Here is a 25,430-nt window from a genome sequence, read left to right as displayed (position 1 = left end):
ATTCATACATCTGTAAGGGACTGAAAAAAAGAGTTAACTTCACTTTGTAACGTTTTTCATATATGCTCAAGGATAATGCTTATAGATTCCTCATTTCCCAGTATTTGAAGAAGTATTGATTTAAAGGTTGTCACCTATTTGCACAGGATCCGTAGCTTAATTGTTCAGTTTTCTAGCAGTTCTCTAGTTCTTCGTAAGTAAAAATTCTTTTGAAACACAAATCAAAGTAATTACAGTTTCTCAAACGGGAGAAAAAACAAGTGTGATGCAAACTAGGCTCCCCAAATTTTGAGGTTCCATTTTTTTTTCTGTTACTCTTAGAACTATTTACATTAAGTATATCATAATTTTAAAATTATACAGATTTCACAGATACTTTCATTTCTCAGCTATTTGACAAGCATCTCCACTTAACATGAACATACTTTGATTTTGCTGACTTCAAAAACCATGACTGACTTTTTTTTTAAATGGGATTCAAGTTTGGGGTGGGGACAGATTCAGTAAATGCAGTTAAGATGAACCTTTTGTAGAGTAAATTCTGGTCTGGTGAAGCAAAAGGTCAATATAGTCTGTACTTGGCAGTCATTCATATTCATTCACTCTTTCATTCATTTTAACTTCAGTTTAATAGCAAGTCTTGGAAGGAACAGGAGTCTTAAGGTTGTAAGTTCTCTTTTAAGATGCCTGAGTTTTAGGCAAATTAAATCCTCATTATCTGAATAAATGGTAAGTCTTTCATTATTCATTTTGCATGTTCTCATCTTCCTGTACTAAAATATTTCACCATTATTTTCTGCTTTCTCTGTAATACACACAAAGGCACCAAGCCACAAAAACACGAAATCACCTATTTTAATCATGTGCTTCTTAAATGGTGCTTTTTGCGGTTATTTTTTAAGAGGGATATTTTGGTTTTTTTTAGGAAGAGTAGGGAAGACAATGTGCACAGTAAAATATCCCAATTGATACATTTTTCTGGTCTTGAGAAATTCCTTGTCCTTTTCTATTACAATGGAGAATGCTCCTTTCAATGTTCTCCACTTGTAAGTTCCGGAGAGCAGCAATTCTTCTTTGTGCCTTCCACAGAGACCTGCTATAGGCTCTGCACAGAGAAAACACAATACAGATTCATGGAACATGGTGACAAAGGAAGACAAAGACCAGGAACGGTACTGTTGGAATTGACAACACATTCCCTACTCCTGAGATATTACATTTTATCTAGTTCGGACATAAAGGTTTCAGTTGGTTATCTACCCAAATTTATAGGGACTTTCAGTAAAAGATTTCCAAATACCCCCATAGAACAATGAATAGTTTATCGACCCTCATTACTGGCTACTTCTCCATTATTTCCAACCTGATCACCATGCTTCAAGTTAATTGTGCCCTGCTGGGCACAGTGGCTCACGCCTGCAATCCTAGCATTTTGGGAAGCCAAGGCAAGAGGATCACTTGACGCCAGGAGTTCAAGACTAGCCTGAACAATGTGGTAAAAACTCACCTCTGCAAAAAATTTAAAAATTAGCTGGGCATGGTGGTGCACACCTGTAGTCCCAGCTACACAGGAGGCTGAGGCAGGAGGATTGCTTAAGCCTGGGAGGTCGAGGAGGCTGCAATGAGCCATGATCATGTCACTGCACACTAACCTGGGCAACAGAGCAAGACAATCAATCAATGGGATTCCTCTCTCTCAGTCACTAGAGAGACCAGAGAACAGTTAACTGTCAAATCCTACATAATATATTTCCTCATGGACTCCGTTTACTCGTCTCTCTCTACTGCAATGACCACCGTTTCTCTACCACTTCTGATTTCTAATTTCTTAACCATCATCACTGCCTTATGTCATCACCTCCTAGGATACTACCCCTACTTCTTTCTAGCCACTCAATTTCATGCCAAGATGATCAACTCCCAATCTTCAACTGATACAGAAAAGTCAGGGTTGGGCTACGCACAAACACACTGCTGCTCTACGGCCCCACAGGACAAATTTTATTACTTGGAAACTTAGTGATCACTCCCTGACCTAGCTGTATCTCTTTCAGCCTCTCATTAATTTTCTCAAGACCCCTTTTCATCTCGTATCCAGACCACTTTTCTCCTCTCCTGCCAAATGACCTATGACTAAAGATCATAGAAACCTAGAGTTGCTTGAAATCTTGGGCACTGCATACAAAAATCATACCAAAATGTCAGAGATCCTATAACCCTTCACTGGAAAGTACAGCAAGGTTGTCTATGAATTACATTCTGCTCACCTCTATTGCAAATTGATATTGTGACAGGAATTGCTCAGGCAGATTATTTCCATGTGTGGGCATAGAGTTACCAGCTTCATAATGTTTTAGCCTCTTCTGAATTGAAAAAACAACAGTATTGTACGTCTACTTTCTCTGCTTCTAACAATGCCTGAATGTAAAGGGAGTAACAGGGTTTGAGGCAAAATAAATGCATGATTAGACACGTAAAATATACAAGGCATTTTGTTCTTCCAATGTAGTAACTAGACAATGCTAAGCACTACATCAAGAGGACAGTTTTGGACCACTCTAGGATCTAAAAATATTGACACTTTTTACATAATTACTCCTCTTGTTATCGACTTTGTGAATAGTCTAGAAAACGTACCCAAGAAGTTCCAGAAAAGCTGCTTTTAATAGAGAGAGAAAATGAGAACCCAACTAAGAATTCAAAATAAAAAGAACAGATTGAGCAGATGTTACCAAAACAAATGGAGCAAAATATATTAAAGTCACTGGTGGGTGAAAAATCTTAGCAAGTAAAAGAAGAAAAAGAAAATGAGGCAGTAAATCCATCTTTATCATTTCTACTTTCCTCATTTTAAATGACAAAACAGAAATACAACTTCTGAGTGATACAGACCTCAACTTTCTGCCTTCACTTTACCAAACCATGCCTATTTGATTCCTAAGAGTTCAAGGATAACCTTAATTGAGGTGACACTTCTGAGTCACAGGGCATTCGTAAAATGGCTTGAGGATGGCCTTTTGATAAAGAAGTGTCTTTTAGAGGCAATTCCAGCACACTTTTATTTTGTGAATTGCTCATTTTATAGCCCGGGTTTAGAGAGAGAAAAAAATATCTATTAGAGGTGTAATATCTATTAGAGGTTTATTGTGATGTTTCAATTTGTTTCTAGAGCATTTATGGCTATACATTATTTGGGATCTAGCCTCCAACATTAAGAGCCTGAGCTGGGAATAAGGCTGTCATCCTGTAGCTTTTAAATGGCCTCCAATGCCACAGAGAAGTACAAAACAGGCTGCTGACTGATCTCTGTGATCTAAATTCTTTAAATGTAAGAAAAGACACACCACCATGCAGTCAAAGTAAGCTGGATAGCTTCTTTTAAAGTTGCCAGTTTTTATATAGCATTAAACTCATTCCACTCCACTGAAACCCAGTTGGCTAGAATATCACTTTACAACTAGTGAGAATATCAGAGAGAAAAAGACAGCTATGTACAAAGACATGATAGTTTTAACGGCCACTCAAATTTTTAAAACCTTGGATTCCAGGAACCAAATGCATCTGCATACTTCAGGATATAAATATTATGAAAACAGTTATTAGTACAAGTAAAGAACAAAAGAGGGTCACAATTAAATACTTAGACTTTAGTACACTCCACTAAAGGCTATCAATTGAATTATTAAATAAATGATTCAGCAATAATTTGTCAAACACGGACTTTCATTTTCTACCCCTAAGGAATTCCAGAGTACAAGGTGAAGAGGAAAAAAAAATATCAATCACAAAACTAGCTTTATCCATTACATAAGATGAATCAGATACCATCACTTAGAATTATTAATAACAGTTGCACAAAAGATAAATTCATCTTTTTTCAAGATAACTGTTTTAAATCCACTCTCCAGTAAACCTTTGACTACAGATTCAGGTAAGTGGATGGGGCAACATGAAAAGCAGCAGTCCTGGTCACCATTAAACCTCTGAAACCAAGTAACTACCTGGGCACTCCACTCATTTTTTTCCTTGAGGCTGTGTGAACAGTGGGGCTGTGTTCTTCCTTTAAGCAATTTGTAGTCTCTTCAGATTACATGACTGATCAGCTAGTTAATGGTGATTCTAAGACTGTTTCCCAACTCATCATTTCAAGATGAGAATAATAATAATTTCCTTCCCCCTTAGGGACAGGCAACATGAACACCAACTCTAATTGCAATAAGATACCACTTCACATCCATTAGGATGGCTACAAGAAGAAAAAAAAAAACAGAAAATAACAAGTGTTGGTGAGGACATGGAGAAATTGGAACTCTCATGCATTGCTGGTGGGAATGTAAAACAATGCAGCCACTGTAGAAAACAGTAGAGCAGTTCCCCAAAAAAATATAAATCGGAGATCCCATATGATTCAGCAATTCTACTTCTGGCGATACATCTAAAATAACTGAAAGCAAGAACTCAAACAAATATTGGTGTGCCAATGAAGATTGTAGCATTATTCACAATAGCCAAAAGATAGAAAAAACCCAAATGTTCATCAACAGATGAATGGATAAACAAAATGAATTATATCCATAGAATGAAATAACACTCAGCCTTAAAAAGAAAAGAAATTCTGATATGTGCCACAACATGGATGAACTTTGAAGACATCATGCTAAGTGAAATAAGTCAGTCATAAAAGGACAAATATCCCATGATTCCACATATGTGAAGTACCTAGTCAAATTCATAGAGACAGAAAGAAGAAAGATGGCTGCCAGAAGTCAGGGATAGGAGGCATGGGAGGTTACTGTTTAATGGGTACAGAGTTTCATTTTGGCAAGATGAAAAAGTTCTGGAGATGGATAGTGATGATGGTTACACAAATATATGAATGTACTTAATATCACTGAACTATACACTTAAAAATGGTTAAGGTGGCTAGGCACAGTGGCTCATGCCTGTAATCCCAGCACTTTGGAAGGCTGAGGTGAGAGAAACCTTTGAGGCTAGGAGTTCAAAACCAGTCTGGGGGCAACATAGTAAGACCCTGTCTCTACAAAAGGAATAAAAAGGCCAGGCACAGTGGCTCACGCCTGTAATCCCAGCACTTTGGGAGGCCGAGGCGGGCGGATCACAAGGTCAGGAGATCAAAACCATCCTGGCTAACACGGTGAAATCCCGTCTCTACTAAAAATACAAAAAATTAGCCGGGCATGGTGGTGGGTGCCTGTAGACCCAGCTACTCGGGAGGCTGAGGCAGGAGAATGGCGTGAACCCGGGGGTCGGAGCTTCTTGCAGCGAGCCAAGAACACGCCACTGTACTCCAGCCTGGGCGACAGAGAGAGACTCCATCTCAAAGAAAAAAGAAAAAAGGAATAAAAAAGTCAGTTAGGCATGGTGGCTCATGTCTGTACTCCCAGCTACTCGGGAGGCTGAGGCAGGAGGATCACTTGAGCCCAGAAGGTCAAGACTGCAGTAAGCTGTGATCACACCACTGCACTCCAGACTGGGTGACAGAGTGAGACTCTGTCTCAAAAAACAAAACAAAGCATAAAATGGCAAAGGTAGTAAAATTTATGATGTTATATATATTTTACAACAATAAAAACCCAATTCCACATATCTGCAAGAGTGCATATAACTTTTACTGTGATTTCCACCAGGAAGTAAAGTTAAGTGTATAGGATTCAGAAAGTCTTACTTTTGTTCTGTTGGGATTTCTTTTTTTTTTTTACCACATACTTGAATTATTTTCATTAAAAACAAAACTAGCCAGAATTAAGTTGACCTTTAACCTAGAAATTCCTCTCTTAAAAATTCAGCCTGGCTGGGCGCGGTGGCTCAAGCCTGTAATCCCAGCACTTTGGGAGGCCGAGACAGGCAGATCACAAGGTCAGGAGATCGAGACCATCCTGGCTAACACGGTGAAACCCTGTCTCTACTAAAAATACAAAAAAACGAGCCGGGCAAGGTGGCGGCGCCTGTAGTCCCAGCTACTCGGGAGGCTGAGGCAGGAGAATGGCGTGAACCCGGGAGGCGAAGCTTGCAGTGAGCTGAGATCTGGCCACTGCACTCTAGCCTGGGCGACAGAGCGAGACTCCGTCTCAAAAAAAAAAAAAAAAAAAAAAAATTCAGCCTAAGGAAATAATCAGGGAAGAAACAATGATGGATATACAAGAAGGTTGTCTTTAATGTTAAAAATGGGGGAGCAACTTAAATAGTTATCCTTGGGAGATTGCTTCAACAAATGGTGCTGCATCTCTACAAGGGACAGAGACCCTTGGGAAATCATGAGGCTATCTGACAGAAAAAGGGGTCCCACAGTACATTAAGTTTTTAAAAACAGGCAACATTTGATATGACTTCTTTATTGAATGAAGAGTGATGTGTGTACTACATGCATATTCAGGCTCAAAAAAAGGTCTGGAAGAGGTCGGGTGTGGTGGCTCATATCTGTAATCCCAGCACTTTGGGAGGCCAAGGCGGATGGATCATCTGAGGTCAGGAGTTCGAGACAAGCCTGGCCAACATGGTGAAACTCTGTCTCTACTAAAAATACAAAAATTAGCCGGGCATGGTGGCGGGCACCTGTAGTCCCAGCTACTCAGGAGGCTGAGGCAGCAGAATCGCTTGAACCTGGGAGGTGGAAGTTGCAGTGAGCTGAGATTACACCACTGCACTCCAGCCTGGGTGACAGGGTGAGACTCTTTCAAAAAAAAAAAAGTCTGGAAGGATACATATAAAATGTTAACTATGGTTGTTCCTGAATGATAGGATTGTGGGTAATTTTTTTTTTTTTTTTGACACAAGGTCTCACTCTGTCACCCAGGCTGGAGTGCAGTGACACAATCTCAGCTCACTGCAGCTTCAACCTCCCAGGCTCAGGTGATTCCCCCACCTCAGCCTCCCAAGTAGCTGGGATTACAGGTGTGCATGCCACCACACCCAGCTAATTTTTGTATTTTTCGTAGAGACAGGGTTTTGCCATGTTGCCAAGGCTAGTTTCAAACTCCTGACCTCAAGTGATCCAACTGCCTCAGCCTCCCAAAGTGCTGGGATTACAAGCATGAGCCACTGCACCTGGCTAAGGGTGATTTCTATTTTATTTCTTTGTAGTCTTCAACTTTGAAGAATTATTATTATATTATTATTATTACAAAGAGCTCTTGTAATGAGAGAAGTAACAGAGCTATTTCCATTTTGAGAAACAAACAAGCAAAGGGTTCAGGGAGCACTCACCAGTGCAACAAGTAGCTCAGACATCATGTGGCCAAGGCAAAACCTGTCAGGCCCCCCAAGGGCTACCATTCCTCTTCCATCTCCAGGCCCTAGCTGCTGAGAGTTTTCCATTTTTTTCACACCTTACAATCAATCATGCTTTCACTCATTTCCCCAAGGAAGATTCACCATCTTAATTTTGCATATAAATACCTCATTCAGATTTCTACTCATCAGAACAAAGACATCCAGCATAAGATCAGCAAACATAAGCTATCTTTCCCTAGGAAAATCCTCTCAAGTCATTGCCTACGAATATATTTTTATTCTAGCCAACCCCTAACAGCACTCTCCCCATATAACTGCCTCTGTCCTCCTTTCTAGGCAAGCAACAGATGCCATTTTAAAACCTTTCAAGAAGTTCCCCTACTCTTAAAATGATAAGTTAAAACAATGTGTTTCCTTTTCGCCACGCTATTTTTTTTTTTTTTTGTAATTTTGAAAATAGTATAAGTTAAAGCTAACAGAAAAAGACATAAAGGGACATATTTTATAGACCTCATCAATTCCCCCCTTAAAAATTTTTTTCAATGAGAGACAGGGATATGCAAGACATATGACACACAGTAAGCCTTACTTATCCTGTGGTTTATTTAGGGAATTTTGTGTTTGGAAAATGACAGACTTCTGCTTTTAGGTAGACAAATATGAACAACTCACAGAGAAAAACAAGACCACTTATTTCTAGCAAACTTTTAGAAAGTCAAAATAATTTAGTGTCTTAATTTTTCTCTATACATGAGTACATACCTATAAATGCCCAGCACTACAACTAGCCAAATATCTTTACCTCTATCATAAAAAAGCAGTTCAACAGCACCCAGAAGTCACTACTCACAGCTGCTCCACTCACAAAGAAAACTCCAAATGTCGGTGCCCCTCAAGAGTGAAACGCCCCACAGCTGGCTTGCTCTGCATGGACATACCCTTCTCTCCTAAGCTAACCTGAAAAGCAAGCTGGATTTGTTTACTGCACAAACATCTGTAATTGCTAAACATCTCTGTGACATGGTGTAACAGTTACTGCTTGTGCAAACTGCCCATCTAAATTTCTCTCTGCAATATGAGCACATGAAAACCCAAGACACAGAGAGATTGGAAACATCTGTAAAAATTAATGGCCAAATTGACCAAAGCAGGAGGGATTAAAACAGCTAAATAGCTCCAGAGTAACATTCAGCTTTAGCAAATAATCCCTATACTCGATAGGTTCCTCCTCAGCTTATCCATAGCTCCCCTCTGTGGGATCCTAGCTGGCACACACATTGTTTCAACCCACTAATGCAAACCCATTACCCAGTCTTGCTACAAAATGTTATATACAGATAAGATACAGGTTAAGTGGATTTATTACAACTCTAAAAGCAAAAAAGAAAAGAAAAGAAAAAAAAAAAAAAGGAATACCTCTTCTCCCATGATGCAGCCAGCCTCCTCTCTTCAGTTTGAAAAGGTCCCAGAACTCCCCTGGAATCCTCCCACTTCCTTCCAACAGCACTGAGCCTCAGGACCCAGCCTAACCCTGAGTCATACTTGGGACCAAACGAGGAATGGGGAGAACAAAGCTCGCATTTGTTTATGGTTCAGGAAGCCAGGGCCGATTCATGGCTTGGTGGCTTCGCGAGAAGTCCTCCTCCCTCGCCTATGTTGCTGCTACAATCTGGGCTCCCTTCTGGGGCCCCCAGGTGTGACCATTTGGACAAGGAACACACTGAGGGAGTGTTTATTTGGCAAGACCTAGTGATCACTTCTGTTTAAAAATGCCAGAGAAGAAATAAAAAGCCTACTATCTTTCAACAGATCATATGGCTAGAGAATGAGGGATATCTAGAATATAGTCTGTATATGACATATCAATCATGAACATGCCTGTATTTTAAGCAAATATAATTAGTTGCATTACACAAAGATTACACACACACACACACACACACACACACACACACACTGAAGAAGGAAAAACAGCCGTGGCTTTATGGAAATACTTCCCCTAGGAAAAATACAGCAAGATTGCTGCCATGTCATCAGGAGTATCCTAACAGGCTGGAATGAAATATTTAAATCACAATCTTGTTCTTTCTCCCAAAAGAGATACCATTTTAATCGCCACTTCAATGAATCTAGAGCGCAGTGGTTAAGTGTTCAAAACTCTGGAGCCAGAGTGTTTGAGATCAAAATCCCAGTTGAGCTACTTCCTGGCTTTGTGATCCTGAACTTATTTACCTTTGTTCATCTCAGTTTCCTTATCTATAAAATGGGGATAATGGCACCAACCTATAGGGCTGTCTGGAAGATTAAATAATATATGTAAAGTACTTACAAAAGTGCTTGGCACACAGTAAATATCATATTAGCCACAATTACAAGTTCAGGATAATTTCACAAATCAGGATGCCAAGTAAATAGTATCCTTATCTTACCACATTTCTCATATACTCAGACTTTGATGACCTGTTTCAGTTAATTGTGGTCAATATTTAAATTTTTAATTAAACTAATTTAAAAACTATTTGCTTAATATTTGTTAACTGCCTACACTGTATCCAACTCCGTAAGGGGCTTTACATAAGATGCTGTCCCAGTCCTCAAGAAATTTACAATCTTCTTGGGTAAATAAGACATAAATCTGTTTACTTATCACACACACACACAATGTAGGTGATGTCACTAGGTGGTAAATGACAAATATAATACAATTGCTACAGAATTAGCATTTGGAATTCAGAGGACAGATAAAAAATTACCTTATCAAAACCCAACTAGGATGGAGGAGAATAAACAAATCTCCTGTGAAGAAGGATTCCAAATCATTTCTTTAGATACTCCTCCCTCAAGGAGGTAGAGTGAAACTCCCCACTCTTTAAGTGGGAGGGGCACAGAGTACCCTTTTTCCAAAGAGTCAAGTATGGAAAGAGGGAAAAAAACAGAACTTTCTAGTGGAGAAACCTGACTAACACCTACGTCAGCCAAGGTGACTAAGGTTAACATCTATAGCAATAAGTATGGAATTAATATGGTGTAATGAGAGCACTTCACCTCTGTGGCCTTCCTCCCAAAAACCCACAACTCCAATTTACTCATGAGAAAAACTTCAGACAAATGCTTATTTAAGGACATTCTACAAAACTGAAAATTGCCAAGGTCATCAAAAATAAAGAAAGTCTGGAAAATTGTTAAAGCCTAACAAGATGAGAAATCTGAATGTGGTATTTTAGATGGGATCCTGGAACAGAAAAAGGACACTGGATAAAAACTAAGGACATCTGAATAAAGCATGGACGTTAGTCAATAATGATAATATGGGCCAGGTATGGTGGCTCACGCCTGTAATCCTAGCACTTTGGGAGGCCAAGGTGGGTGGATTACTTGAGGTGAGGAGTTCAAGACCAGCCTGGTCACATGGTGAAAACCCATCTCTACTAAAAATACAAAAATTATCCAGACGTGGTGGTGGGTGCCTGTAATCCCAGCTACTCAGAAGGCTGAGGCAGGAGAATTCCTTGAATCGGTCGGGGGGCGGGAGCGGAGGTTGCAGTGAGCCGAGATTGCGCCACTGCACTCCAGCCTGGGCGACAGAGCAAGACTCTGTCTCAAAAAAAAAAAAGATAATATGAAATGTACCATGTTAATGCAAGATGTTAACGAAAGAGGAAGCTGGGTGTAAGGTATGTGGGAACTCTATTATCTTCACAACTTTTCCATAAATCTAAAACTACTCTAAAATTAAAAGTTGATTAAAAAACTAATGAGAAAGGTAAACCTGCTGAATGTAAAGGTATATATAAATAAACAATCACAATAAATATCTGTGACTTATAGTCATACATGTTTATGCCCATGTGTATATCATGTAAATCTATTTAACAAGGCCCTCTCAACTTAAAATTTAAAAATTGTCTCTATCTTCTTAGCCTATTAATGAAGATAGTAGAATGCTGACTTCTGGCTTTTTCATTCCCAAAATACACAAAAGAATTTTCTTTGAAAGGAAACTTGGCTCTTCTGTCAGTGTTGCTGCCAACCCAGGCAACGGCGATCCAGCTTAAAGAGTGTGCATGAGGTGGGCCCATCTGCCCCTTTCCAAGAGCTACTAGAAGTTCCTGGTGCCTGGCCAATTAGTCATCAACCATGGAGCCCCGGGGCTGGCAAGTCTCCCAGCTACTTCCTCTCCCATCTCCAGTTCACATTCCTCGGCACCTCCCCAGTTATCTCTCTAAAGTATAAATCTGATCACGCTGCTGCCCAACTGAACTCCTTCACCAACTTGCCCACCCACCCAGAAGAAGGGCAGCTTGTGAGTGGGCTGGCAGAGCCCTGCAGGAAGAGGCACCGCCTCCCCTTTAGCTGCCCACTTCCTCCACTACCACCACCATGGCCCCTGCACCCCAGCCTAACCCACCTCTTCCTTCAATATACTCATGCTCTCTCGTTGTTCACACACACAGTGCTAGTACCACGAATTCCGAACATCTTTTAACACCTTGCTCATATACCACTTTCCTTAAAAAGAGACCCAGGATACCCCATCCCTTCCTTCTTGACCTGGAGGAAAGTTAGTAGTTTCTTCCTTTCTATTCTCATTGATGCTTTGGACATGCCTCTGCTAGTCTTTCCCCTTACATTATAATGACTTTTATACATACCCCCTTCTCTCCAATGTAGGACAACCCAAAGCATTAAATGAGAAGCCTGTATATGACAGCTGATCCAAGGTATGACTTAGGGCAGGAGGTGTTAACTCCATTCAGATGAACCACACCAGACCTACTTCACCCCAAATAAATAACCTGTCAGGTAAAAAAAAAACTGCACTTACTATGCAAATAAAACATCTAGACATGCCATTTAGCCAATCCCTTTCCAAATGGATTGCCACCCCTTTGTTCATTTACATAGAAATCCCAGAGCTACCACTGCTAATCCATAAAAGGCATTCAATAAAGCTTCACACTGCTGATTCACAAAGGCATTCAATAAAGCTTCAGTGAATGAATGAATGAGTGAATTAATGAACAAATGGAAGAGTGAATCTTAGCTAGACCGCAAGCAGATCCCAACCAGAATTGGATTAGCACAAAACACTATCTTCATTCATCCAGTCCACAAATATTTACTGAGGGCCAACTATCATTTAACAACTATTTTCATAAACAGTAAATGGTGACTAACACAGACAAGGTCCCAAATTATGGCACTTACTTTCTAGCAGCTGACATTTAAGACTTGGTGATGTGAAACAAACAGCTAACACAGATATAGCAAAATTCCATTGTACTTCTTGGAGTTTGAAATTTGCCGTAATAAAAAATTAAAGAGGCCAAGCACAGTGGCTCATGCCTGTAATCCCAGCACTTTGGAAGGCTGAGGCAGGTGGATCACCAGAGGTCAGGAGTTCAAGACCAGCCTGGCCAACATGGTGAAACCCCATCTCTACTAAAAATACAAAAATTAGCCGGGCATGGTAGCCCACACCCATAATCCCAGCTACTCGGGAGGCTGAGGCAAGAGAATTGCTTGAACCTGGGAAGCAGAGGTTGCCACTGCACTCCAGCCTGGATGACAGAGCAAGACCCTGCCTCAAAACTAAAATAAAATAAAATAAAAAATAAACAAACAATAAAGAAATAACCCTGGAAAATGTACTGTCATTTATAGGTACTCTTTCAACTTTAATAACAATAAGTACAATAATAACTAACATAAATCAAGTGATTACTATGTGCCAGGCACTTCTCTAACCATTACATGTTACTTAATCCTCACAACAAGCCTCTGGGGTAGATTCTCTTGTTACTCTAACTTTACAGATGAGGAATCAAAAGCACTGAGTGGTTAAGTAACTTGTCCCAGGAAGAGGCAGAGTTGAGATTTGAACCTGGGCTATCTGTCCTCCATGTTTAATAACCACTATACTTTTTTCTTTTCTTTTTTTTTAAGGAGTCTCGCTCTGTCGCCCAGGCTGGAGTGCAGTGGCACAATCTCAGCTCATTGCAACCTCTACCTCCTGGGTTCAAGCGATTCTCCTGCCTCAGCCTCCTGAGTAGCTGGGGCTACAGGCACATGCCACCACGCCTAGCTAATTTTTTGTATTTTTAGTAGAGACGGGGTTTCACCGTGTTAGCCAGGATGGTCTCCATCTTCTGAACTCATGATCCACCCGCCTCGGCTTTCCAAAGTGCTGGGATTACAGGCGTGAGCCACTGCACCCGGCCAACCACTATACTCTTAAAAACGCAATTTGAAAACCTTCTGGGAACGTGATTCTTGGTGACAATCTGGCCGCAACTAAGTATTTCTTAGACAGTACACTAGGCTGAGTGTTTTCGAAAGTTCACGTCAAACATATACAAAACAGAAAGCAGCACCCAACATGACAAAGAATAATCCTGTAATACTGGTTCACTGTTTCTGTTTCCCTTTCCCTACCAACTCCCCTCCTCCTTCCTTACTTTTCCAGATCAGGAAACAAAACAGAGATACTCTGAGGAGAAAGAAGCCAAAGTCTGAAAATGTATCTCAGGTAGTCTTCTTTATTTTTTTTTATTTAATTTTTGTGGGTATATAATAGGTGTATTTATGGGGTACATGAGATGTTTTGATGCAGGCACGCACTGTGAAATAAGCACATCATGGAGAATGTCTGAAAATCCCAAACACTTCATTCAACCCAGGCAACCAGAGGGCATCTTAACACCATCTGCTCATTAAAAATCACAGGTTTTCCAACAACTCAAGAGACACCGTCTTATTTTTCAACCAAAATGAGGGACAGGTCATTTAGGTCTCAGATAATCACAACAAGGTTTTGACCCTTGTGTTTAATCAGTCAAAGAGTATATCTCATTAGCTTCTGGAGGTCTCCAGAGCTTATTTCTAGTCTTCAAAGGATTAGAACATAGATCTCTCATTTTTAAGGAACAAAGATCATCACTTTATTGACATGTTTTAACTTTATATGATTATACAGTTTAATACATTTTTACTAGAATGGATAAAAAGACTACCTGGGTGGGGGCTGGGTGGAAGGTGGGGATGGTTAATGGATACATAAAAATAGAAAGAATGAATAAGACCCACTATTTGGTAGCACAACAGGATTACTATAGTCAATAATAACTTAATTGTACATTTTAAAATAACTTAGAGTATAATTTTATTGTTTATAACTCAAAGGATAAATGCTTGAGGGATGGATACCCCATTCTCCATGATGTGCTTATTTCACAGTGCATGCCTGTATCAAAACATCTCATGTACCCCATACATACACCTATTATGTACCCAGAAAAATTAAATACAAAAAAGTCTACCTGAGATACATATGAAAATATTTAAATTCTCTTACTGTAATTTGGCTAATTAAAAACTTGATTAGTGACTCTCATTTATACACAATTTTAATTCTAATTATCTGTCACAAGTGAAAGCTACAATGTAGATACCATAAAGGCATTAACTTGGGTGACTATAATTCTATAAATGAGATTCAAGATGACAAGAGTTGAAAAAGAGACTGTTACAAACACAACACCTTTTAGAAAGTGTAGACAGAATTCAAGAGAGAGATGTCAGAAGTCACTAATGGAAATCAGCTAAGACAGGAAGACCATGGGAAAGAAGCTTCTTGAAAGATTTCTCTGTAGGGAATCCAGTAAACAACCAACCTGGCAAACCATGAAGTTTAGAAATCTCTTTTCCAGCAAGGCAAAAAAGACTGCTTTTTCCAATAATTAAGTCGGCCAAGACTGGTAGTGCCTAAAGGCTAGGACATGGAATCAGCTGGTACCAAAAAGCCAGCATTATTCTATATAAAGCCATGTCAGGTTAGGTCCTGAGACTCACTCGAGTATCTGTAACTTACCTACCCATGTGTAATACCTGACACTCCTTTCCTTAAGTGGTTGGTCAGAAGTGATCATCTAAGTGACTCATAAAAAGGGAAGGAGTTTAGAAAAAGAGAGTAGGGCCAGGCTGGGGTCACAGGAAAATAGCCTGATGAGGAAATTCCCTCTCAGGTCCACAGGTGGGAGACAGAGGTACCAGCCGCACTCATGAGAAAACAATCCTGTCTGGGCTGCCTTCTTGCTCAGTCTTCCAACCCAATCTCTAGGCTGATGACTCTGAAACCTACATTTACAGTTCTCTCCCAGTCACCAGACTTATTTATCCATCTGCCTGCTGGATGCCTCTACTTGATACAGTGCCACAAGAAACCTCCAAATCCAGCTAGTCTAACCCATGTCCTTCCTCCCCAAATATCTTCTTTCTCCAGTGTCTTCTAATCCGAAAACAGTACTCAGCTGCTTAAGCCAGTTGCCCAAGGCACCATCTTCAAGTCCTCCCTCTTCTTTATCCCCCACATACTATCAAACTTGATTCTATCTTCAAAATATTTCCCCAAACCATCCATTTCCCTCCATGACAATAGTTCAAGCTGTTAAAACATCCCTTACCTTGAAGTCCCCTTCTATGTAAAGAAATTCAAATGGATGCTCTCTGGACACAATTAGACACTCCTGCCATTCTCTTTCCCTTTATGTATCCTTCCCTGGGAGAATGAAATTACTAATCTGATAGGTGAATTTAAGAAAAATATACTGGGCATGCTCAGCTTAGCTCTTCTCTTTCCTCCTCTTGGAAGTTAGCCTTCTCTGCTGTTCCTCAAGGGCAGGTCCTTCTATCTCACATTGGCCTGAGTGAGTCCAATGTTGCTGAGATTGTGTGGGCAAATCTGTCTAATTCTGGGAATCAGCTGGCAGGCACATTTGTCTCTCACACTAATCTATATCTTCCAACTTTGCCTTCATCAGTAATGACATGCAATAAAACATATGCATAGTGAGATCACAAATCATAAGTGTTCGGCTTGAGAACATTTCACAAAATAAAATAAGGTCTATACAAATAGAGGGATATACCATGTTCATGAATTAGAAAGGTACCAATTGTCATCAAAAGTATCTACAGATTCAATGCAATCTCAATCAAAATTCCAGGAGGGTTTTTTTTTTTTTTTTTTTTTGATGATGATGATGGGGGATTGACAAACTGATTCTAAAATTTAAATTAAAATACAAAGGGCCAAGAATAACTTAGGTAATCTTGAAGAGGAATAAATACCTAGACAGCATAGAATGGGCACAAGGAAAAACAGACCCACAGAACAGAGTCCAGAAATAGGCCCACTTATATATAGCCACTTAGGTTATGACTAAGATGATAGGGCTGTGCAGTGTAGAAAGGATAATCTTTTCAATAAAGAGTGCTGGGTCAACTGGATATCTATAATGAAAAAAAAATCAGCAAAATACTTTGATTATCCATTCACTCACTCATCTAATTAACTGGTTTAGAACCTAGATTTGGAGTGGGGGGCTATTTATCAGGAAAGCCAGTATGTTTCTGTTACTTCTCTTTTGAATTTTGCTCACCCTGTCTTCTGTAATCCACTCCCCACACTGCAGTTGGAATACTTTCTCTAAACCACCTATCTGATCATGTCACTCTCTTGCTTAAAACACTTTGATAGTTTCCCATTGCTCTCAAGATCAAGTCCAACTTCTTAACAAGTCTCACAAGACTCTTCATGATCTGGGACCTGCTTCTTTCCCCACATCCTGCTGGAGCCTCTACACATCATCTGTGCTATCTCTTTCCCCCTTCAAGACATTTATAGATGTTGCTCTCCCTACCTTAATAACTCTATGCCTACTGGACCCATGGTTTTCAGCCTCAACATCACTTCCTGTAAGAAGCTGGTACACACACATATGAATGAACACCTTCGAGCCTCCCTAATAACTCACCACTTCTTGCAATGCCTGAGGGCTCCTACAGCACAACACTGTGTTCTCAGCCTGATTATGGCATTTCCTATACTCTATTATTATTGTTTATTTACTTTTCTGTAGCTCCCTGAGGGCAGTGACGTGGTCTCCCTCACCACTGTATCGTCAGTACTGAGCATAATTAGTGAGCACTCAATACACGCTAGCTGAAATGAGTCATATTTAGAAAGTATTTTCAGGTATGTATTTTTTAAGTCCTGTGAGGTAGGATAGGTAAAAAAAAAAAGTATTCCCATTTTACAGATGGCTCAGCTGAGGCCAACTTTGCCGAGGTCAATCAGCTAGGACGATAGTACTATGGCCCTATAATTTTCTAAGGTTAAACTTGGTTCATCTTTAGCCACATAGCATTTTCCATTATTTTGATACAGCACATACTTACATCTGAGCTTGGTTTAAATGGTACATGTTTCTCCAAGGTTCTTTTTTTCCCCCCTTTAACCTATTTCAAGGGAATTTCCAACATACACAAAAATAGAGTGTAATGACCCCCATGTATACACCATCCAGTTTCAACAAATAACAACTCATGATCAATGTCTCCTCTATGCTCCACTCTTTCATCTTCTGGGCTATAGGAAGCAAGTCCCAGACATTAAATCATCTCAGCTGTAAATATTTCAGTTAAATGGTACATTCAACAAATCATTTGGAGACATACCCACTTGGTGGTATTTAAAAGATTCATAAATGGAATCCTTCCTTATAGCTTGGTAAAAGAAGCAAGAATAACTACATGAACTATTTATTCACAGTTGGTGGAGGGATGTTATGCAATATCTTTCCTGGTATATAATCTAATCATTAACTCTGGGTAGAGTAATATAGATTAAAATAAGATAAGCACAAGATTATCTACTGACTCAGAAAAGTGGATCTTAATACTTCACAAACTTAGCCAGGTATGGTGGCTCAAACCTGTAATCCCAACACTTTGGAAGGCCGAGGTGGTGGATCATTTGAGGTCAGGAGTTCAAGACCACCTGGTCAACATGGTGAAACCCCGTCTCTACTAAAAATACAAAAAAAAAAAAAAAATTAAGCTGGGTGTGGTGGTGTGCGCCTTTAATCCCAGCTACTTAGGAGACTGAGGCACGACAATCGCTTGAACCTGGGAGGCAGACGTTGCCGTGAGCCGAGCTTGTGCCACTGCACTCTAGCCTAGGTGACAGAGCAAGACTCTGTTTCAAAATTAATAAAGAAATAAACTTCACAAATGAAAAGTATAATATGATGCTCACAGCTGTTAATAATTGTCAGATTTCCTTTTTCCCTCATCCAAGTTATCAAGCCAGACATTTCAGAAGGCCAACTGTCCCAGCCTGAGCAGGAGACCTACTTGAGACTCACCTACTGAATGCTATCACACAAGATCCAGTTTGTGCTTCTAAAAATCAAAACAACGAGCTCAATTCTCAAAGGAAGCTTTCTTCCTTAGACATAAATCTCAGACACAAAACCATCTCAAAAGTGATGAAAACCAGGTTTTATGCTAATAAAACAGTATCACACTTATTGGCTCTTGTGCCAGGTTGTACAATAACATGATGGATCCATAAATCTATGCAACTCTCCGTGGCGCCAACAACACAGGGTGGAGATAGTTTCAAATGTCTTAGATGTTGTAAAAATTGTCCACACCCAGAAAGCAGGCTGGGAAGTTTATGTTTTCCCCAGAGGCTCCACATGAGAAATGGGTTTAGGGAGCTTCCAGCATATGGTTTCATTCTGCAGACAAATCAGGAATCAAGATGCATACATGAATGCATACACACACACACACACACACACACGTGTCAAATATCCCTATCTGAAATGCTTGGGACCAGAAGTGTTTTGGATTTCAGAATTTTTTCTCTTTTTGCATTCTGGAATATCAGCAGAATACATCCAGGTTGAGCATCCCTAATCCAAAAATCCGAAATCCAAAATGCTCCGATGAACATTTACTTTGAGAATCATATTGGTCCTCAATAAGTTTCGATTTTGCAGCGTTTCAGATTTTGGATTAGGGATGTTCAACACCCATGCGCACACACATATATGTATCTGATGAAGTTAACACTTCATGGCACCAATATCAATGCAATAAGTCAACTCTCTGCTTCACAGAGGTGCAGTGAACTATACAATTGATATATTTTCAACTACACAAGTGCTATATTATCTCACCCAATACTCTCATTCTAGAGATGTCTGTAATCTCTAAAGTGTAGCATTAACATAGATTTTAATATTATTCATTCAACAATATTTATCGAGCACCTACAATGTGCCATGCACTGTTCTAAGCACATAGATTAGTAAACAAATAAGTGATAGATACAACAAAATAAATCTGTTAGAAGATGGTATGTGCCACAGAGAACAAAATATTTAGTGCCAGGAAGGGGGACGGCGTGAGGTTTCTGCTAAGATGGCATGGAGGAAAGGGAGGCAGCCGAGTGGGCAGGTAGATGCAGAGTGGCCCAGGCCGAGGAGACCACTGCAGCAAATGCCCCCCGTAGGAGTGTGCATGGCATGTCTGAGGAAGAGCAAGGACCCAGAACGAAGAAAGTGAAGGGAGAGCAGTGGGGGAGGAAGTCCCAGCAGTAATGAGGATCGGGTCCCACTTTTTTTCTCAGGAAAGCCTTGGCAGGGGTGTGAGCAGATGAGTAGCATGATGTGACTTGGGTTTTCAAAGGTTCTCCCTGGCTTCGCTCTTAAGACTAAACTGTAGGGGGATGGGGAGAGGCAGAAAGCACTATGAAGGAGCAGTGGAAGCGATGAGACCTAGGTGGATGATGGACACACTTAGGAGGCAGAGCTGAGAGAAAGAGTCAGGGACAATCTGAGGGTTTCTGTCTTGAGCAATAGGAGTGGGAGATGGCACTGCCTTCAACTGAGATGGGGAAAGCTGTGGGTAGAGCAGCTGGAGAAGGATGATGAGTTCAGGTTTAGGCAAATGGATATGAATTTAAGATCTTCAAGTGGAGATATTGAAGTAAGCAGGCAGTTGGACATACAGCTCTGAGGTTCAGGAAAGAAATGTGCTGGGATAAAAACTTTCAAGTATTATACTTGACATTGACATTGCTATCAACAGTAATTCAATTTATTATTGGTAGCTAAAACTAATATTAACAGCAATAATTAGAGTCATACACACACACACACACAGTCCTCCTACATGAAGAAGATAAAGGCCAGGAATCATAAAACAAACAAAAGGAATAAACTGTTTGCTGACTGAGTCAATGGTCATTTTCACTTCAACCACTTGAATAAAATGAAGAAAAACTGCATCCATTGTTCCTTTCCAACATGGGGACTTGCTCTTTTGTAAATGTTTACAGGAATCTGAATGTGACCATATGAAACAGAAGTGAGCTCAAGAGCTGGGACACTAGTTTTCAAATCTTGAAAAATATCATATATTGATTGCTGAAAGGAACAATGCTGGCTGAAAGAAACTTCAACATTGAAAAAAAAAGAGTTTAAATGAAACAGTTTTTAATTTCTAGGTATCTGCCCTTTCTGCCTGACTCATCTCTAGAGGGATTTAGTGTTCGAAAAGTTTCCTTTTCAGATTCTGTTTCTAATGCATGATGACACTGGGCAAGGTTGCTGAGGGTGGGTAGAGGGGTGGATGTCCTACAGCTGCAGAAGATGATGCAACCTTTAAAATATTATCCCACCAAAAACAAACAAACAAACAAACACACACACTTAAAAGTCACCCATAAACCTGAATTAGAGAGGTCGCCAATACCCCATTCCCCAAATCTGCTGGCACAGACGTCAAAGCAAACATTTCAGCAGTAGATCGAATTAACAAACATGCCTTAAGCAGAGCACAAGTGTAGCTTATTATAATCTGGAAAATTCCACGGTATTTATCAACTCCTAAGCAAGGCTACAATGCTTAGAAGTATACCACAGTAGACGTCATCGGCAGCCACAAGCGGGAGGGCTCTGGGTGTGTTGCTGTGGTAACCACGTACTCAGCAGCAACATGCTGCCTGCCTCTTGCTAGCCCAGAACCAGAGGCAGAAGCAAACAGCCAACTTCCTGAAGGGAACAACCCAGGGAGTCACAGCATAGGCCATCTCCATCATTCACACTCGCAGGAGACTTCCTTTAAACAGTCTGAGATTATCTCCAACTGACTCTTAGAGAAAAGGTGCACAATTCCTTCACTCTAGTGCAGAACCACAGTCAGCACACCCAAATACAAAGCACTAGAGAAATGTACAAGGAGAGGAGAGAGACTGGCCAGTGTCTGAAAAGCGTCAGGGTCATGCACTTAGGTGGGTCCAGGAATGAGGGGTTTTTCTGGGAAGCAGATAGAGAAGTGCTGGTCCATTTGAAAAGTCATCCTGAGAAACATTCCCTAGAGAGATCAGCAAGAAAGAAAGCAGCAAACTAGAGCATGAGCCTTTTGAGGGAAGTCGTTCCCACATAGAGGGAGAGCTAAAAAAGGAGACAGGACAAACAGCTAGTACATGAGGACATGGAAATCCTAAAAGAGGAATTGGAAGCTTCCGGCACCAAACCCCACAACATACTTTTGGATATTCCACATTATGTTGAAATCAAATAGAAACTGTCAAACATACCTTTTCCACCGGAAGAAAGTCATTTTCTACTTCAATTGACCTTGGTCTTAGTTTGATTGGCTTGTCTTTGAAAATGTCTCCAAAGCCCACTCCCTTAACTTTCTTGGGCTGGATTGCTGCAGTTGCCACTGTCCCGTTGGCACCTTCAGACTTGGTGCTGCTTGAGTCACCCCCATCACTCTCAGAGCCTGTGGTTTCCCTTAAACCTGTCAAGAGGGGGAATGGGGAGAGAAGAGCTCAGAAATCAGCCAGAGCCCTGAAGAAGAACTTCACAACCGGCCAGGAACCACCTCTAAAAGTGTGACTGGACACAGGATAACTTGCACTAGGCTTTTGTCTTCAGTATGTTGAGTAGTTTGACTGGCTCTGAGTTTTGTTTGATCTCCCCATTCCTTACTTTTAATTTTAAGATGTGAATCAAAACAACTTTTCAGCAAATCTAATTCCAAAGCAGAGATCTTCGTACATGTGAAATTCACCCCTCTTTAGCCGGGAGCCTAGTTTTGATCCAAATTTGTTTTGCCATAGCCTGTGCAATAGCAACCCTTCCCACCCACCTTGTCGCCTCCCCACCCAGTCAGTACCACATACTGTACCTCCATCTCTATGACTCATGTCAATTAGCAATTAGCAATGAAAGTAACATTTCCTAAAGGGAAACTGTAAAGCTAACAGCCATTTAAACAAATTAGCAATTAAAGAAACCACACAAAATTATAACTGCCAAAGAATTAAATCTTTTTGGATGGCTTCACAAGGAATAAATGCATGCAGACATATTTCTCTAGGAAAGCATTAAACCAAACTTGACATTAAGATGGTTTCACTAGCAAGATGATCAGGTTTGTTAAAGGGGGAAAGGAAGCTGTCCTCCCAGAGGCCAGAATCCCCCAAACCTACAGCCCTTCTTCTCTCCTTTAAACACCATTGTTTTCCCAAAGCTGAATACCTTTCCAAAGAAGAACATTGGGGACATGATACTCTTTCTCTGACCTTCTGTGGTATGTGTTTGGGAGTCATAAAATAGTTATCAGCAAGACAACATGGACACTTACCTCCCCAGATCTTTTTTCCCATGCTCTGCCCATAATCATGTTCCTAAAAGGAAGAGCCTATTTGCGTCTAGTTAATTTTTGGATGTACATTCTTCCTTTGATGGTCAGTATATCAATTATGCCATAAAAGGGCAGGATTCAAAGAATATTTTATGGAATACTAAACTCTATAATTAATCTGTCGCTGAAAGCCTCTAGAGGTGTAGAATAGCTCCTGAACATTTACTACATAACTCCTGATCATAACCATGCCCTTGAAATGAAAGTACGCCATCAAATGTTGTTCTCTATTAGCCAATTGTGCATTATCTTCCTACAGGTAAGGTGGCCTCCTAGTCCATAAGAATGATACACCAAATACTTGCTCCATAAAATCTCATAAAATGTTGAAGTCATTCAAATAAGGAAGTCTCAGTGCAGGAAGAAACTGTTAAATGAGAACAGACAAAATATAGAAAGGTCATTATAAACTGCTAACACGTTTCAGAATCAAATCCTTCAAACAATGGTTTTGTTTGTTGTTGCTGCTGTTTTCCATAAAATGGTATTTTTAAGCCAAAAGGTGGGGGAGGAGAAAGATCCCCGGTGTACATTTTAATTAACTGAAAACCAGCATTTGTGAGCAAGAACACAGGACCGAATGAGGAACAGCCCACAACAAGGGGGTCGGCTGCAATTCACAGGACAGGATTAGAGTGTGTAAACATCAAGAACCCTCCCCCTATTAGCTATCCATTTGTGTGTTTATCTGTTCATTGTTTTTGCAAATATCCCTGCTGGAGATACAATTTTGGAGTCTAAATATTGTATCACTTCCCCCTCAACATGTTCTCATTTTGCCTTATGGATTCTTTCTATGTGATAAATGACTTGTATATTCCTTTCTGGCTTGGAAAGAGCCATTAGAGGGTGAAATAACGAAACCATTAGTGGAAAGAACCATCACCACCCCCGTCCCTCAGCACGCTCCTCCCATCACCACCAGAAGGCAGCAGGGCAGACAGATTAGGGCAAGTCTATTTTAGTTTTCCAAAGAGAAGAATTTGAAGGGTTCTCCTATCATTCACCATTAGCTAGAACCATAATATTTTCAGCCACGGCCATCCTCATTTCACTGAGCTTCTGGTTTTTGGGATTTACTGTCTTCTGGGCTCATCTTAAAATGTTTATACTAATCACTGTGAGAAATACTCTACGTTACACAGGGAGAGGTTGCACAGTCATTCAACCACACAAGCATGGCCCGGGAAGGAAACACACGGCAGATTTTTCTTCCAGAACTTCTGGAAGGCTGGTTCTATCACTTCTAAGTGTATAAATTAAACATCTAACTATCTGTGTTGGTAAAAAATAATTCAAAATCTAGTTCCTTCCCTTTAGAGGGAAAGAAAGGTGACTTTTCATTTTCATGTTCATTTGGTGATATATCTTTTAGTGACTCATGCCCATCATGCACGTTATCCCATAAAATGTCCCCATGTCAGGCCCAGAATGCCAGGTGACACTCTTGGGTTGTGCAACCCAGAGTGTGGACTGTGGATAGGGGTTGGTTCATGAAGGGCTCATTACAGGCAGGCAGTGGTGAGAGAACTACAGAAAGTATGGTGACTGGGGCGATGCTTTAGTGTTTTAACAGTGTGCACTGGTGTAACTTCCAGACATGTGGCTGGTGGTGGAGTCATCTAAATGAACAGGGCACAGAGCAATCTAGGTGCTGTCAAAATCCCACGGTGAGGCACAGGCGGCACACTGCATGTGTAGTGAGGTCATGTGCAGTAGGGCCAGGCACCTTCCCATGGTGGAGTGGTAAGGAGAATAAACTTGACCCCAGTTTGTGAAGCATGGCTCTGGTGTTCATGTCTGAACTCTCTCTCTCATCATATCCATGCATATATGTATGTATGCATATATGTATATGCACACTAAGGTGGATGCTTTTCCTTCAAGGTGAAAAAAAAGAAGAAAGCCTCCTCAATTTTGTTTCTGAAAGTCCTTTAACTGTCCAATTTTGTGGAATGTACCCAGTCTTCCAGCATTGATCAGTTGAGATGCATGAGACATTTTTATCTATTTTCAATTTAACACTCACATGGATAGAGCTTACTGTGTGGCAAGAACTGTTCTAAGGGTATCTCATTCATCTCCTTCCCCTCAACTTTTGGCAGCCTTATTTCACAACACAAAAGGCTCCACATTGGTCCTGCCAAAAAAAGTCTGCCATGTGGTGATTGGCTGAGTGAGCAAAGCAAAATGCCATTTCTGGCATGAACTTTCATGCCAAATGCTTACTTCTTTGAACCACACAATGACAAAATGGTTTATTGGTTTCCAATGACCCACTCAGAAAAAGCAATAACCATGAGAGGTTGACATCTCTGCAGGAAGCCATCTTACACCACCCCAGAAGCCCAGAGATACTGGTACAAATACATATGCCATGACAAATGCTACTGCTCCTTTGTTTGCACGTACGGTTCATGCACGCATATCACATACATGATAGACGCAGAAAGCAAACAAAAGCGCCAGGGGCTGGTGCTGGGAATGCTTCTTAGCACACACCAAGGAGATGGCACTTATCTCAGACAAATAAGTCCATGTCCTTGGGTCAGAAATTCGCACAGACACTTGGCATAAGCATGAGCAGCTCAGGAAAGGGCAGCTGCATC

General features: G+C 40.5%; 1 protein-coding gene across 1 annotated transcript in view; it reads right to left on the bottom strand.

Annotated features, from left to right (window-relative positions):
* Nucleotides 1-25,430, bottom strand: part of SH3KBP1 (SH3 domain containing kinase binding protein 1) — a 274,242-nt gene that overhangs the window by 135,618 nt on the left and 113,194 nt on the right. The window contains 1 exon segment of the mRNA XM_033201026.1: nt 21,707-21,912. Coding sequence (XP_033056917.1) covers nt 21,707-21,912 — 206 coding nt within the window.

Source organism: Trachypithecus francoisi, unplaced genomic scaffold (assembly GCF_009764315.1).
Source record: "Trachypithecus francoisi isolate TF-2019V2 unplaced genomic scaffold, Tfra_2.0 Lachesis_group6, whole genome shotgun sequence".
In the NCBI taxonomy this organism is placed as follows: domain Eukaryota; kingdom Metazoa; phylum Chordata; class Mammalia; order Primates; family Cercopithecidae; genus Trachypithecus; species Trachypithecus francoisi.
This window is presented reverse-complemented; position numbering and strand designations above follow the sequence as displayed.